Genomic DNA, 16311 nt, shown 5'->3' on the forward strand with positions numbered 1-16311 from the left:
GATGTTTCCCAGTTGGAAGGGCATCTGCTGCATAAAACATATGCTATAAGTTGGCGGTTCATTCCTCTGTGGCTACCCCAGATTAATAAAGGGACTAAGCCAAAAACAGAAAGTGAATAAATTAATGAATGGTATGATTGCAAGGAGAACTACAACAAAAATTTCTTGACATTATTTCACAGGACAATGTCATTGCTTCTTGACTTCTTTCAAAGATAAACGTTGTGATGGAAAACGTGTATGTGCCCAGAGAGCTGGTCAAGTTATTTTAAGCACAGACCTTATTTTACTCATGAATTGGAAAGCCCCAGAATGAAACCCAAGGGAACATCTTGAGAGAAGTCTTGCAGGTTTTGACATCGCAGCTCTAACAAAGAGTCACACAATCTCAGAAATTTGATAAATGATGTAAAAATAAACCAGAACTTTAAATAATAATTGTATAATTATATAATATATTAATAATTATATATATATATATATATATATATATATATATATATATATATATATATATATATATATATATATATATATATATATATATATATATATGTTGTTGTTTTTTTACTAAAATGTTCTCTGTTTTTTTTTTTTTTTAAGTTTAAATGAAACACTAAATCTGAGCTTTTCAATATAGTCTCAAGCTTTTAGTCCCCACTGTGTATATTACAATGTTTGCCCTTTTCTATGGCATAATAAACACAAAATAGAAACTCTTCAGGTAAAACCTCTATATACCTGCTAGAGGATAAGACAGATTTAAGTGTGTTTATCTGTATTCATGCACAGAGGGTTTACATACACCAACTGCTAAACTCATAACATTATAGGGAGAATGATTAGTTATCTTGGCAGCGTTTTATATGAAGCCCATAAAATACTGCTTTCTCAAAGCCTAAGCCTTCAGCTGGATATATTGAATACAAGACTGCCACATGGTCATTGTTACCAAAAGCCATTTTTCTCCTGGTTTCCATTCCTTCGCTCCTCTCATCCCTCTTTCCTGCTCTCCTTTGTTCGTGCTTGACTTGTTTTCCCTGGTGTTCTTATATGATTACAGCTTGCCTGTTTACTGCAAATACGGCCCATCTCTGCATTTCCAGGAAAAGTGCAAAAATCCTCTGGATATTGTGTTGTCCCTCCATTATTTCCCTCACATCCTTCTCTTCCATTTCTTTTCTGTCACTCTCTCACACATGCATCGCAAGCATTCACACACTTGACACCTAGGTAAGTCTCTTGACGTACGCTGCGTACCTGAGAGTGTATGTATATGTGTGTGTGTGTGTGCCAAAGCATCAAGATTCTTTCAGGGTCCTCTGCATCTGCCTTTCAAATAGATTATCTCTCTCTCTCTCTCTCGCCATCTCACAGATAGGTAGAGCGTCTATACATATTAAACACAAATGCAGACTACATAACCACAGATGGGTATATTACTGAGACACAAGGGTAATCCATTTCATAGGTGGTAATTGGATCTGTCTTTGCAGAATAATTATAATCTAAATCATTCCAACTTCCAGCCTGCCACTTGAGTGTCTTGTTTGTGTGTGTGTCTGTGTGGCATACGGCATATTATAGTGAGAAAGTCTTGCACGTGTGCCAATACTGTGTTTGTGTGTGTGTGTGTGTGTGTGTGTGTGTGTGTGTGTGTGTGTTTGTGTGCGTGTGTGTGTGTGTGTGTGTGTGTGCGTGCGTGTGTGTGTGTGTGTGTGTGTGTGTGTGTGTGTTTGTGCACAAGGGCTGGGATTCCATTTCAGCAAACTCTTGATTATGAATGGCTGGATGATGCTGCAAGGAATTACTCAGTCACTTGACTGTCCAAGCCTCATGACAGCTGGTTCTCTGTTATCTACAGTTGAAATCAAAATTATTAAACCCCCTTTGCATTTTTTCTTTTTTAAATATTTCTCAAATTATGTTTAACAGAGCAAGAAATTTTTCACAGTATTTCTGATAATATTTTTTCTTCTGGAGAAAGTCTTATTTGTTTTATTTCAGTTTTTAATTTTTGAAAAATCGTTTTAAGGGCAAAATTACTAGCCCCATTAAGCTATATTTTTTGATAGTCTTTTAAATAAATAAAACTGTTTTTGATAGCTGTATAGAAGTGTCTTGAAAAATATCCAGTAAAATATTATTTATAGCAAAGATAAAATAAATCGGTTATTAGAAATTAGTTATTAAAACTAACATGTTTAGAAATGTGTTGAAAAAATATTTTTCCGTTTACCAGAAATTGGGGAAAAAATAAACAGGGGGTCTAATAATTCAATCACTAATAATATTTATATAATTCTGGCTTCAACTGTATGTGTGAGGGAGAGGAATGAAGAATCCTGAGGTCCACAGATAGCAGGAAAACACTATATATCATAAATTCAAAGCATGTTAAAGGAAAATTCTAGGTCGGTTGTAAGTTAAACTCAGTTTAAATGGATGATTTGTGGCACTATAACCTTTAACAGCAAAAAACAGGTCAATTCATAAATGGGTTACACTTTACAATACTGTATATTCATTAACATGGGTAAACCTCAACTAACACAAACCCACACTGTCTCTCCCTGTCAACATTGTGATACGTTTACATTTTTTGTTTTTCTTTACCTAATTTTATATTTTTACTGTCATGGAAATTTAAGACTAAACGAAGTAAAGTTTTTTTTTTATTTTTTTTTTATTTTTTACAATATATGAACTAAAGAACTAGTAAAAATTGTATAAACAAAAAATAAACCATGTAGACCTACTGAATATGTAAAATAACATTAATTGATAGTTTTCACCACAAATAAGCTTTAACATGTTTCACAAAGCTGATCATCATTCTCAAATCAAATAACGCTGCAAACCTAACAAAAAAACATTGCAAACAATTTATGTTGAATTGAAACAAACAAATTAAATTTCCTAATGTTCATCCGTTTGTTTAAATTCAGCCCAAATAAACTGTTTACAACCACTTAACATAAAGACTTTTAGTAAATGCAAGGAATCATCTTTGAATATTTTTTTTCAGTGTATATCTGAAGGCTAGATTTACTACTGTTGTAGACTATTTGACAAATCTGCCAAAGCTTTTCAGTCTTGAAGGATGTGAACAACACAAACAGCTGTAATATTACAAGCCTCTAAGCAGAGGTTTAAGTTTTTCATGAGGGCTCTGAACCAATCGCCATCTGGAGGGCAGGTTCTGCTGGTCGGGGCGGAGTTTTCTAGACTATTTAAAGTGCGGCGGTGCAAAGTATTCGAGAATCCAGTGTACCTTGGAGGACACGCGAGGGGGAGGAAAGCGCGTCTGTTTTGGAGACCTTGCGGAATACACACAGCACAAGCACCGATGGAGAGAAAGGACCATTAGCCATAGTCCTGGGGAAATACGCAGGTATGCGGTCACTCGAGGTGTTGTGTTGTGAACTTGTTAACGAGATCTCCGCGAGCAGTGCAACATCGACTCGCCCTCTGCCTCTTTGTGCTTGCGCTCTGCGCGACTGGCTTGTTTACGCAGCCAGGTGCGCGTGGTTCATTGTGTTGTGAGGTGACTACTATGGCTGTTTACCCAGACGGCGTTTTCGAGCGCGTCAGACTATTTCTAGTGTGACACTCACATAACCCTTTTGTATTTCAGAAGCAGTATTCCATGTCTCTCCTCTGCCCTGTTATTGATGGGAAACCAACTGGACCGGATCACCCACCTGAACTACAGCGAGCTACCCACCGGGGATCCATCGGGCATCGAGAAGGACGAGTTACGTGTTGGCGTGGCGTATTTCTTTTCCGATGAGGAGGAAGAGCTGGATGATCGATCGCAGTCGGACAGCTTTAAAGACAACAACAGCCCGAGCAAAGACGGTCCGGTTGCGCGCAACGAAATCGAGTACACGGCTTTCTGCTGCCAGGAATGTATTTACTCCAAACTGCGAGAAAACGAGGACCTGAATGTTTATTCGGTGAAAACTTTATTGACCATGTGCAAACCAGGGGATCTACTGGAGTTAGTGGCCAACGCACAACCCCCGCACTGGGCGATCTTCGAAGGGGAGGACCAGGTTATTCACCTTTACAAGGGGGAGATTCGCAAGGACAGCTTGTTTGAGATCAGCTGCGGTCGGCAGGCTAGGATAGTGAACAATCGGTACCGCTACCGGCCGCTGCCCGCTGATTTAGTGATGCAGAACGCGAGCGGGCACGTGGGGCTCAGCAGTGGCGAGATTTGCTGGACGAACTCGGAAAGTTTCGCAGCCTGGTGCCGTTTCGGCAAGCGGGAGTTTAAAGCGGGCGGGGAGGTGCACTCCGTCGAGCAGCGCTACTTTCTGAAGGTGCACCTGTCCGAGAGCACCGCGCACACGCTCATGTTCCGCAGCCTGGAGGAGATGATACGCGAGAGACGGCGCGTGGACGCCAGCGGCATCCTGAAGGAGCTGTCGCTGGTGACCGGCAAGGAATGAGCGCTTGGGACTCTCTGCATGCCTTGAGCAAGGGCTGCCTATACCTTCGTTTCAGGACTTTGGGAGGGTTGTTGCGTATTTGTGTGAACATGTTTTGGCAAAGACAACGCCCCTTTTGGTTGTGCTGTGAGAACCGATGGCCCCACTAAAGTCACCCAGTACCTTTAAAAAGGAAAAAGATAAACCATAAGGTGAGCCCTCATCACAGATATCGCCCATGAACCTCAGCCCCTCTCAAATTCGCACCCGAGCCCTGCTGCGGCAGATGGTGACCACGACGCGTTCATGTCTGTGGCAAGCCGTTTTGACATTTACTCCTTATAACTAATATGTTGTGTTTAATACTACTATTCTTATATGTTCTAGTGCCTATTCCAGTTGTTAGCAAAATCTGTAGTCATACTAGTGATTGAAACCATCTCTTCGACTAGTCATAACATATGACCAGTGAAAAGCAAATGTTATTAAGACAACTGAGATATAAGGCCTAATGGAAACTGGTTAAAATCGGTCTAATAAATGGTTACTAAGCAAACTGCATAGTTATCTGAAACACAGATCCACAAATGGAAATTGTGTATCGTTAGGAATAATTGGTTTGCAGGAAAATACTAGTTGAATGGTGGATAATTGGTGAAACTGGTTTCACTTCTTGCTCATAACTTGATAAAACGAATACTGGTAACCTAAACACTTTAATTAGTTTAAAGGAATAATTGTGAAACAACTTGCCACATGTATCTTATTTGACTGAACTCGAGAGCTTTAATAATATTAAACGTGGAGCTCTGGTATTGCGCATCTGTCCAGCTGCATTAGTTCCTCTAAGCCCCTACAGGCGACAACACACGAGCCTTTGTTTTCATTCTGTTACCAACAAATGCAGCGAACATTCTTCTGTTTTTGGAGTCCATATTTTTGTATTTCAGTTAGTACGTTTAAAAAACTGTTTTTATTTAAATAAACGTAGATTGCCCTATGAAAAATGCGTTGGTCTCCAGCATACTTCTTTGCATACTGTTTTGCCAGTGTATAATGCCATAAGCGAGCACGTGCTGGCTGAGGCAAACTCACGCGAGACAGATGCATTGTAATTCAACACATCAGCCTTCTGTATTGTTCACAGCATCGACCATCCCTTCATTTGATTTTGAAGGATTTATTTCCGCCAGTAAGGCGGTCGTTTGTTATCATTGCTGCATTAGTATGCCTTATGGGCAGCTGCTGATGCATGGAGACATCGTCCTTTTGTTCCAGACTTGTTATTGTTGATAATCACCAATGTTACTCTTAGGAGACATTATCTTCTTATTTTTTATTTTTTAACTGCCTCTAAGGTATTTAATTCTACAGGCTACTTGCTCTATGTAACTGTAATTATACATTTCAACTTTACAGCTGCACTGCTTGTGCTACAAAAACCATACATTCAAATTAACTGCAGTCTCCATTTTTTGCTGCAAGGTTTGCATTGAGTAATAGGAGAGCTGTGTATATGTGTGTGAATAGACACTGTAGCAGCAGTAAATATGGTCATGCTCTGTTTGTTTTCCTATTAGAGGCTGTAGGCTGCAGTTGGGATCATTTATGCTTTATGTTCAGTGGGGCTTGATTGGCCCACAGGTCTGTGTTGCTGGACCCTTTACAAAATCTGTGCTGGCCAACACTAACAAGTCATTCTGAAAATCGGTATGTATCTCTTGCAAAGCTGAAGTCCACTATACAGGCTTCGCTTTTGTGCTGCGGTTCAACAATGTAGCTGTGAGTTGTGCATTGATTTATACGTTGCAGCCAGAGAGAATCGGTTCTAAAATTTCACCCATGCTGAAATATTTACCAGGCTAGTTCCTCTAGTGTGCGTTCAACATTTGTATTCATTCCACACATACACCCCTTATGGCCTATTCTCTTTGTGCACCTCTTTTCCAGGTCACAATGTTAATCACAAGTCCTCATCACTCGCAACATGTTTTGTCAGGTGTGCCAGTTTGAGCCGTTAATATGGAAAGCGGGTGATTGTACAGATGAATGAAAACAAGTAGGGCAGGTTTCTAAAGGCTTGGGATATAATACTCACCAACTGTCAGATGAGTTCACAGTAAATGTTACAAGCTTGGGGGTGAATTACACTTTTTACATGGCTAAATCCAGTCCAACCAGGCTAATTAATGAGCTGAAAGTGTAGCATTGGGTGTTTTTCCAACGAATTATCTTCCATTTTAGTGCAAATTTGCCTCTTTTCTGTTTAAATTAGGCTCATTATTTCAAACCTTTATAAGATTGTGAATTAATGAGTTTTTCTGCCTCCTTCAGACAACTTATTTTGTGTTTAACAGAAGAAAGAACCTCTTAAAGGTTTGAAACCACTTGTGGGTGAGTAAATAGTGAGGTAATTTTAATTTTGGGGTGAACTATCCCTTAAAAAAACAAATTTTACAAATTAGATTGACTTGTGTACATTTTCTATAAATTATGACAGAAAAATATCATAACCAAGCTTTTTAAATATGCACCATAATAAAACACACTTGTGTAGATAAAGATGGAGTGGTTCTGTAAACTCAGAACTAAACCAAAAGCCTTGTTAGCATATATATTTACACCGTACTGACAAATAGGGCTACGGAATAGCAGAATTTAACACCCACGCCCTCATTTCTTGAACCTAGTGTGTGTCATTTCCATGTCTCCACCACATTGTTGTTAATCAATCCCAGCAGCCCCAGTAACCCACTTTTTTTTTCACTAGACCATTTGTGGAATCCCCTTCCTTGACACTAGCCCACCCCGCGCCTCATTTTCCCTTCCTCTAAGCATGACAATCTGTCACCTGTACCAACACCTTTTTTTCTAAAGCTGGAAATTTAGGATAGTGGGGCAGCAGGCTATATGTGGAGAATGAGGACAGGATTGAAGGAGCGATTGGGCTGAGGGAGTAGATGTTGCCAACATGAGCTGAACAGAATATCTTTAGCCTGAAACAAAGTCTGCCTCTTGGTGATATGCCATATGTGTGCTGTCCTGTTTTGTGTGTCACACTTCGTAACCTGTTACTGGGGAAACCTCAGCCAGTCATTTGGCTTGCGTCTACTGAATATTGTTTTACTAGATGCCCAGAGAGAGGATGAATGCATATCCAGACACTTTAACGGAGGGCACTGTTGTTTTTACATTGATTAAAGAACTAATGATAATGCATTTGCTTCTGCTGAGGGAGAATTATGCATAGCATCTGCGCTCTGCAGAAATCCTGCTTCCTTCTCAGACTTGATCGGATATTCATTTAAACCAGCAGGCTAGCTGGTAATCTGGCCTCAGGAGAAGTATTCAGACTCATTTGTTTTTGTTTTTTTCCCTTCATTTTCTTTTCGTCAATTACATTTCACAGTGAAGTTAAATTATTTGTCTAGAATCATGTAATATTGCTGAAATCATGGTGCACTTAAAAACTACCTTGGAATTTAGGTTTTTGTCATGGTCCAGGGGCTTCGCTATAGATTTTTTTTACTAGAATATAAGATGCAGCTAAATATCGCCGGGCTCCAATATATAATAAATTAATGAAAAGAGAGTGAAACTCTTATGTGTCAATGGCATATGCTGACTTTTAAATGATTTTCAATCAAGTCATGCGTTTTCTATTAGCAGAACTGGTGATGCCGGAACAGTCTCATTTGATCTAATCGGTTGAACAGGTTTGCAAAAGGGTCGGAAACGGTTCACTTTGTTTGATTCATTTGTAGAGTTCACTCATGCACTTAATTATTTGTAGGGGCTTCTCACATCAAAATAGCAAAGGAATATTTTATAAGTTGGAAACTTGTTGCTGCTGCCTTTAATTGTTTTCAAACAAAAGTCTTATAGCACATGCAGTTTGTGTATGACTATTTATATCCATAAACAGTTCAATTATTAAAATACAGGCTTTTTCATTATTATTATTTTACAGGAGACATGTGCCACATTAGTGCAGAGTGAATAGAAAAGCCCCTGCTGTAATATCAGTTATAAACAATATACATATTTCTATATTAGAGTACTTTATACGTCTGTTTATCATATCATGTAACCTAAATCTAAATAAGGCTCCGTTTAAACATTTGAAAATGTTTTGAGCTTTTCCAAAAATAGCAAGTTGAAAAAAACCTTTCATTGGCTTGATTTCATAGACTCAAAGATGTTCACAGCCACAAAAGAAAACAGACTATTTAAAGACACCAAAACCAGGTACTCATACATTTAGCTGTAATGTACCAAAACGCATGGTAAAAATCATAGCTGTCATCTGAGATCTTTATTACTTGCTTTTTTCTGGTTTAAACGTCATGCAGTATGCAACTGACAATTTAAAATGCAATTGATACCAGGTTGTTACCTTGTAAAACTCCATTATTAAATGCTGTGGTCAGCAATGGGAAGTTACAAAGTACAGACACTTACTTACTTTTCATGCGTACCTTTTATCTTGTATCAGTACTGTACTTCTTTATATTTTTCTGACAACTGTTTACTCGTTGACATCAATGTCTGCACTTTCTACTTAACATTTTTAAACCAGGCTTGTTGCTTTATTTCTAATTTGCTTGGTGTTGGCACGGTGGCTAAGTGGTTAGTATGGTTATCTTATAACAAGAAGGTCACTGATTTAAAGCCTGGCTGGACCAGGAGGCATTTTGGTGTGGAGTTTGCATGTTTTCCTTAGGGTTGCACAATAGCAGAATCCGGTACCAATCGATACTGAAGTTTTAAAAACATCCATTTCCTGCTAACGTTTGAGCGCTGCTGAGCTCATTCTTAAACAATGCTGATTTTCCATTGTGTTCTATTGCTGAGCCGAAATGACTGTGATTGGCTGTGATGGTCATCAGGTCACCGATCTCACCGCTGTTTACTGACTGTAACCACAGATACAGGGACACTTTAGCGTTTTAAAGTCGCAATTGATCAGCAGATTGCTTGTATGTCAGCTTATAGACACTAACCAGCTGATCGATGTGACTTTAAAACACTCCAATGTCCCTGTATCTGTGGTTACACTCAGTAAACAGCGGTGAGTTTGGTGAACTGATGAACTTTAGGGCCAATGACAGGTATTTCTGTTGAAATCAGTGTCGTGTAAGAACGTGCTCAGTAGCGCTTAAATGTTAGGGGGAAATGGATGTTTTTAAAACTTTAGTACCAATTGGCACCAAATTCCAGAATCGTGACCACCCTAGTTTTTTTCCCGTATCTGAGTGGGTTTTGTTCAGGTGCTCAGGTTTCCCCCACAGTCAAAGATATGTGATATAGGTTAATTGGTTAAACTGAATTGCCTATAGTGTATGATTGGGATACTGCGTTTCCCTGCATTGTAGGTTGTACTCCTATCACTGGGTTGCGGTTAGAAGGGCATCCACTGTGTAAAACAATTGCCAGAGAAATTGGCAGTTCATTCCACTGTGGCGAATTAATAAGTCAAAGTAAAGTCAGTAAGTGCTAGAATGATCGCTATAATTTTTTTGGATTGCACAATTTTTACACATTTTTTTTTATTGTCACAGTGCACCTGCATGGCTTTTTCAGCTAGGTTAACATGCAATGTTGGCTAGTAGGTTAGTTTATGAAGCTAACATTGAGCAGAAAGTAAACAACACTAGAGAATGTGGATGAGACAGAGGGAGTCAGCAATGTAAAGATGACTGATCATAAACAGACATTTATGATCACCCATGGGGAAATCTAAGATGTTTTAAATTGTTGCCGTTAAAAAGGATTCCTGACAGATGCGCTGTGAACTATCAACCTACAAAACATGAAGTGCTTAATTGAAAGAATTCACAGTCGACTTTGAGAAGGCACATATACAAATTATTTTTGTATATGTGCAAAAATATACAAAAACTATTTTTTTTATAATCTCCAGAACAAACCATCATTATACAATAACTTGCCTAATTACCCTAACCTGTCTAGTTAACCTAAATAACCTAGTTAAGACTTTAAATGTCAATTTAAGCTGTATAGAAGTGTCTTGAAACATATCTAGTCAAATATTACTTACTGTCATTTATGCAAAGATAAAACAAATCAGTTATTAGAAATCAGTTATTAAAACTATTATTTTTAGAAATGTGTTGAAAAAATCCTCTCTCCATTAAACAGAAATTGGGGGAAAAATAAACGGGGGCTAATAATTCTGACTTCAACTCTATATTTTCTGCATAGATACAGATAATCAGAGTTTTATGTAAATCTCTACGGCGCATCCATAATGATTCTGTACTGTTGCAGCTTATTTGAGATGAATTCACTGTGTCAAGACACGGTGAACTGGCCAGAGCAGGAGTGGGTATAGGGGATCCTTAGAGAGTAGATTAGACTCTAGGTCATGTCATATTATAGGCTCTTTTTATAATTCCACCGCATAATGCACCACATTGCAGAATTCAGCAAATTCTGTTTCACGCTTCTGAGCGAGAGACCGCTGCTGGCTGTGAAAGAGCGCTGTCTGATAAAAATTCAAACAGAGTTCCAGAAAGCATCTACAATGACTCAACAAAATCAACATATAGTGTGCGAGGCGAGCAGCTAGCGAAGGCTTGGATTTGAAAATGCTGAAAACTTTATTTTTTTATGTTTTCTTATCGATCATCATGTCTGGGTGAGTGCAGGTATGTTAGATTGAAGAAAGGCTCTCAAAGGTGGCCAGTGGAGGCTGTTTGATATGTTGTGCCACCTGTAGAACAATGTGGTAGATTGTTTACACAACCCCCAACAGCCTTATTATGTTAATGCTTTGTGTTCTTATGCGAGTCTCTGTAGACCCCTGACGGTCCCGTTTTATGTTTATTCTGCTCCTACTAAGCTCACGTTGGCTTACGCCAGGCCACGCCAAAGTTCTCACTCTGCACCCAATTACTGTAGAAGTGTTTGCTCCTCTTGCTGTCTCCCTCTGTACCATGCTGTGAACATGGACAGCGATGGCATGGGAAAAACAGCCTGCTTCATGAAAAATGACAGTTCTCCTTTAAAAAAATATGAAGCAATTTCTCACCAATCTTTCTATGGTTTGGATCAGAAGTGGCCTGCTTCTTTTGTGTGGTGAACTGAGACTCCTGTGTTGTTGAATCTTGGGGAAATGTGGAGATTTCCTAGCTGCTGGTGATGGTGAAGCATTGTTGATTTTAGTCATATAGGAAGGAAAAATCTGAATTTTTAATTATTATTATTATTATGATTATGATTATTATTATTATTATTATTTGTTTCTCTAAGGTAGAAATGAAATCAGCTGCAAAGCAAATCTATTCTTTATTATGCTTTTCAGATTGATTGATTTATTAGCTTTCATTTAGAATCTTTTTAGATGTGTGCAAAGCCAAATACATGTGTCCTGAAAATGCGGTAACACTTTACAATACGGGACATGTATTTATCTAGTACAGCATTTATTTATAGTTCAACATTTATTTATGAAAAATAATTATGTTCTGTACAAACAAAACAAATTTTAGAAACGTAATATTTATTATGCATTTTGAAATATTGCATATGCAATTCTTAATAGAAACACCAAGATGTGTATAAACTCTGAAAATGCGCGCAAAAAAAACAAAAAAGCCTTTTGCACACATCTGATAAACTACATTAGAAACACATTTGCCAAAAATACCCCTCATGCCCATGTGATTTTGATTAAATGAAGTGCGATGGGACGGCAATTATGGACAAACCAAACCTTGTGTTTCATCCTCTAAGGAACAAGTAATTTATTATATCAGAAAAAAAGTCCACAGGACTGATTTTGTACTAAAAATGCAGTAGCACTTTACAATATGGGACATGTAAGTAATTCATGTTAATTGCTAATGAATAATGTTAGTTTAGTATTTACTAACATGAAAGATGCTTGTACAGCATTTATTAATAGTTTAAAATTTACTAATGCATTATTAAAACTAGGGCTGCACAATGTTGAAAAATCTGACATTGCAATATTTTCTTTTGCTGCGATATATACAGTTGAAGTCAGAATTATTAACCTCTCTTTGATTCTTTTTTTTTCCTTTTTTTAAATATTTCCCAAACGATGTTTAACAGAGCAAGGAAATTTTCACAGTATGTCTGATAATATTTTTTCTTCTGGAGAAAGTCTTATTTGTTGTATTTCGGCAAGAAAAAAAGCAGTTTTTAGTTTTTAAAAAAACTTTTTAGAGTAAAAATTATTAGACCCTTTAAGCCATTTTTCCCGGCAGTCTACAGAACAAACCATCGTTATACAATAACTTGCCTAATTACCCTTACCTGCCTAGTTAACCTAATTAACCCCGTTAAGCCTTTAAATGTCTCTTTAAGCTGTATAGAAGTGTCTTGAAAAATATCTAGTCAAATATAATTTACTGTCATTATGGCAAAGATAATCTAAATCAGTTATTAGAAATTAGTTATTCCAACTATTATGTTTTGAATTTTTTTCTCTCTATTAATCAGAAATTGCGGAAAAAATAAACAGTAAAAAATACACTTCACCTTTACAGTAGGTAATACTTTAATATGGCCATTATTGTCCTATTGTGAAATGGCAAAGCTGAAAATCTATGGTTAAAATGCCACCCAGCGGCCAAAAGCTGCTGGCGCATGTAGGTACCTTCGCAGCAGCATCAAGAAAGGCGGCAGAGAAAACGTTTTGAAGTAGTAACATCTGTATATTGCGATAGGAAAACAAATTCACCAGATGGCTTTAATAGCTCTATTTGGGAAAAAAAAATCATAGGTTTTGATAGGTTGGGTTGTTTTTGTAAGGGTGTGAATCATGTATAAAAATAAAATATCAAGAATAATTACAACAGAGCTAAGAAAAAAGTTAAATAAACAATTCTTTGTGTTTTTTTTTTTCGGAGAGTCAAACAGTATACAGATACAGATATTTAACAATGTAATGTAAAATAAGACTTCATTAAAGTTACAAATATCTGCGATGATATACATTGCGTTATCGATGCTGAAACAATAAATTGTGCAGCCCTAATTAAAACCCAACACTGTAATTACTAACATTGAACAATAGTTTTCATTAACTAGCATGAGCAAACATGAACAAATACATTACTAAATGTTATAAACTATTATAAATTGTTACCAAAACACTCATGTTGTCAAATCTGTTCAAATGGCCTAGAAAAATAATGCCTATTCTCCACCTACTGACCAAACATTATCCTTGTGTGTTCTCACCAAAACGGGTACCGTCATGGCGCATTTGCTATTTACATGACTGTAAACAGATCATCTGCACGAGGATAAAGAATGAGCCTCCTCTGTTTGGTCTCTTTAGTTTACTTTTACTCTACTTTACTCATTTACTTTTGTGGATAAGAAAGCTGTGTTGTGCAAACTCCACTGAAGAAATCCATCAGCCTACGTATTTAATTTTGTTTGTTAAGCGCAAAGATTTGTTTCAAAACTAATTCTAAATTCAGTTTTAATTTCCATTAAACTAATAAATAAATAGTTAAATCCAAACATACGTTCAATTGCTCTGCCCCATGATGCATACGTCTCCAAAATCAGGTGAACAAGTCTAAACCTGTTTTATTACTACATATAAATATGCATGTAATTATTATTAATATTAATAATAACATTATACAAATACAAACTGTCATGAATAAACTGAAAAATAGTCTTGAGGTAAAGAAGGCATGGAGGCAGTGGTTTTTGTATTCATGTAGAAAATAATAATTTTTGTAACATTTTAGACCTTTATTTTTTTAATATGTAAAGATATTTGTGTTTTGGTGTACATCCTGTGTAAATTAAGCAATGTTTAAGCGTTTGGACCCCCATAGGCGCATAATTCGCTCTACACTGGATTTTAGACCAGCTTTTAGTTGGTCAATGGCACAGTCTATTTCAGTTCCTCAAAATTGCAACGCACCAACAATGTACCTTATTTTAAAAATATTTTTGAAAATGGCAACAAATCATGCTAAACAAGTCTTGCGCCTTATTGCGCCGACTGTATTAAGGGGCCCAAGGTGGTTTATGGTTTGCTGCACATATTTTGATTCTTTAGTACTGTTTTGGAGATAATGTATAAGGAATAGTCATTCACAAGCTGCATGCGCAATAAAAAGCTTTGGCATTGAAAAATGATAAAAAACAATAGCAGTTGATTGTAGGTAAATATCCACCTCATTCATCACTTTTGTCACTTTTCTCTCTCTTTAGTATTTCTTATATTTCAGTGAAATAAACATTACAAATGAGTTCTCCAAGCAAACACAACAATGTGAACCGTTTTTGATTTTTTGGGGGGTATTTTTTAAACCTTTTTAAAAGGGAGGATTTTGGCATCACTAGTTCTGATTCTAAACAGGTGATGGACAGATTTTTAAAGAGAACCCATTTAAAATTGTGTTAATGTCAGATTGAAGCAGTATTGCCTGACCAGTTGGGTCACTGAAATTGCAGCTTAAAACCAGGATAAAACAGGGCCACTGTTATTTAGGACTCCTGTGACTGCTTAGTAACAGTTGAAAGTATATTCCACAGAAGACAGACAGACAGACAGGTTCAGAATGAGGGCAAAGAGTTTTTTTCTTTAATTTAGTTCTTTTCACTTTAAGGCTTTTAGTGTTACTTTTAACTAGACTAAAGAGTTAATATATTATCATCTGCCAGTATTTTATTTATATCTGTCAACTATTTTAATTGGCAACTGTTGTTGACAGAGTTTCATTTTACTTATAATATATGCTGCCCTAATGCCCCACATAGAAATCTGATATATAGCAATATATGCAAATGACATACAGTTGAAGTCAGAAATATTAGCCCCCTTAAATTATTAGCCCCATTCTTTGCCACCCCCCCCCCCATTTGTTTACAGAGAGAAGATTTTTATTTTACACATTTCTAAACATAATAGTTTTAATAACTCATTTCTAATAACTGATTTATTTTATATTTGCCATGATGACAGTAAACAATATTTTACAAGATATTATTCAAGTCACTTCTATACAGCTATTCTATACCACTTCTATACATGTTATTGTATAACAATGGCTTGTTGTGTAGACAATAATAATAAAAAAAATAGCTTAAAGCGGCTAATAATTTTGTCCTTAAAATGGTTTTAAAAAAATTAAAAACTGCTTTTATTCTAGCCGAAATAAAACAAATAAGACTTTCTCCAAAAGAAAAAAATATTATCAGACATACTGTAAAAATGTCCTTTCTCTGTTAAACATAATTTAGGAAATATATAAAAAATAAAAAATAAAATAAAAAGGGGGCTAATAATTCTGACTTTAACTGTCAATTATTTCTTCTTCTGGAGAAAGTCTTATTTGTATTATTTCGTCTAGAATAAAAGCAATTTTTAATTTTTAAGCAATATTTTAAGGACAAAAATTATTAGAACAAACCATCATTATCCAATAACTTGCCTAATTACCCTAACCTGCCTAGTTACCCTAATTAAGCCTTTAAATATCACTTTAAGCTGTATAGAAGTATCTTGAAAAATAACCCGTCAAATACTATTTACTGTCATTATGACAAAGATAAAATAAATCAGTTATTATAGATGAGTTATTAAAACTAATATGTTTAGAAATGTGTTGAAAACAATCTTCTCTCCGTTAAACAGAAATTGGGAAAAAAATAGGGGGGCTAATAATTCTGACTTTAACTGCACATATTTTTTAATTACAGAATTCCATTGTACATATATGCTCAAATATATTAGCTATTTTTACAACATTTCTTAATATTAGCTGCATATATTTTACATATGTAAAATCCAAATTTGAACTTGTATCTCATATGTAAAATTTGGATAATTTTCCATGTATCATTTTTCTATATA

At 36.3% G+C, this 16311-nt stretch overlaps 2 protein-coding genes across 3 annotated transcripts in view; one reads left to right on the forward strand and one right to left on the reverse strand.

Moving 5' to 3' along the window:
• Window positions 1–16311, reverse strand: part of si:dkey-6f10.3 — a 131794-nt gene that overhangs the window by 98552 nt on the left and 16931 nt on the right. The window lies entirely within an intron of this gene.
• Window positions 3260–5446, forward strand: lratd1 (LRAT domain containing 1). Its single transcript, NM_200618.1, has 2 exons — window positions 3260–3394; window positions 3638–5446. Exon 2 carries the CDS (start codon window positions 3675–3677, stop codon window positions 4455–4457), a length of 783 nt encoding a protein of 260 aa, NP_956912.1. The 5' UTR covers window positions 3260–3394; window positions 3638–3674; the 3' UTR covers window positions 4458–5446.

The sequence above is a fragment of the Danio rerio genome, chromosome 20, assembly GCF_049306965.1.
Source record: "Danio rerio strain Tuebingen ecotype United States chromosome 20, GRCz12tu, whole genome shotgun sequence".
Lineage (NCBI taxonomy): Eukaryota > Metazoa > Chordata > Actinopteri > Cypriniformes > Danionidae > Danio > Danio rerio.

What these genes read in the sequence shown, in the direction of transcription:
- lratd1 (NM_200618.1), top strand. Translation starts at nt 3,675, where the DNA reads ATGGGAAACCAACTGGACCGGATCACCCACCTGAACTACAGCGAGCTA.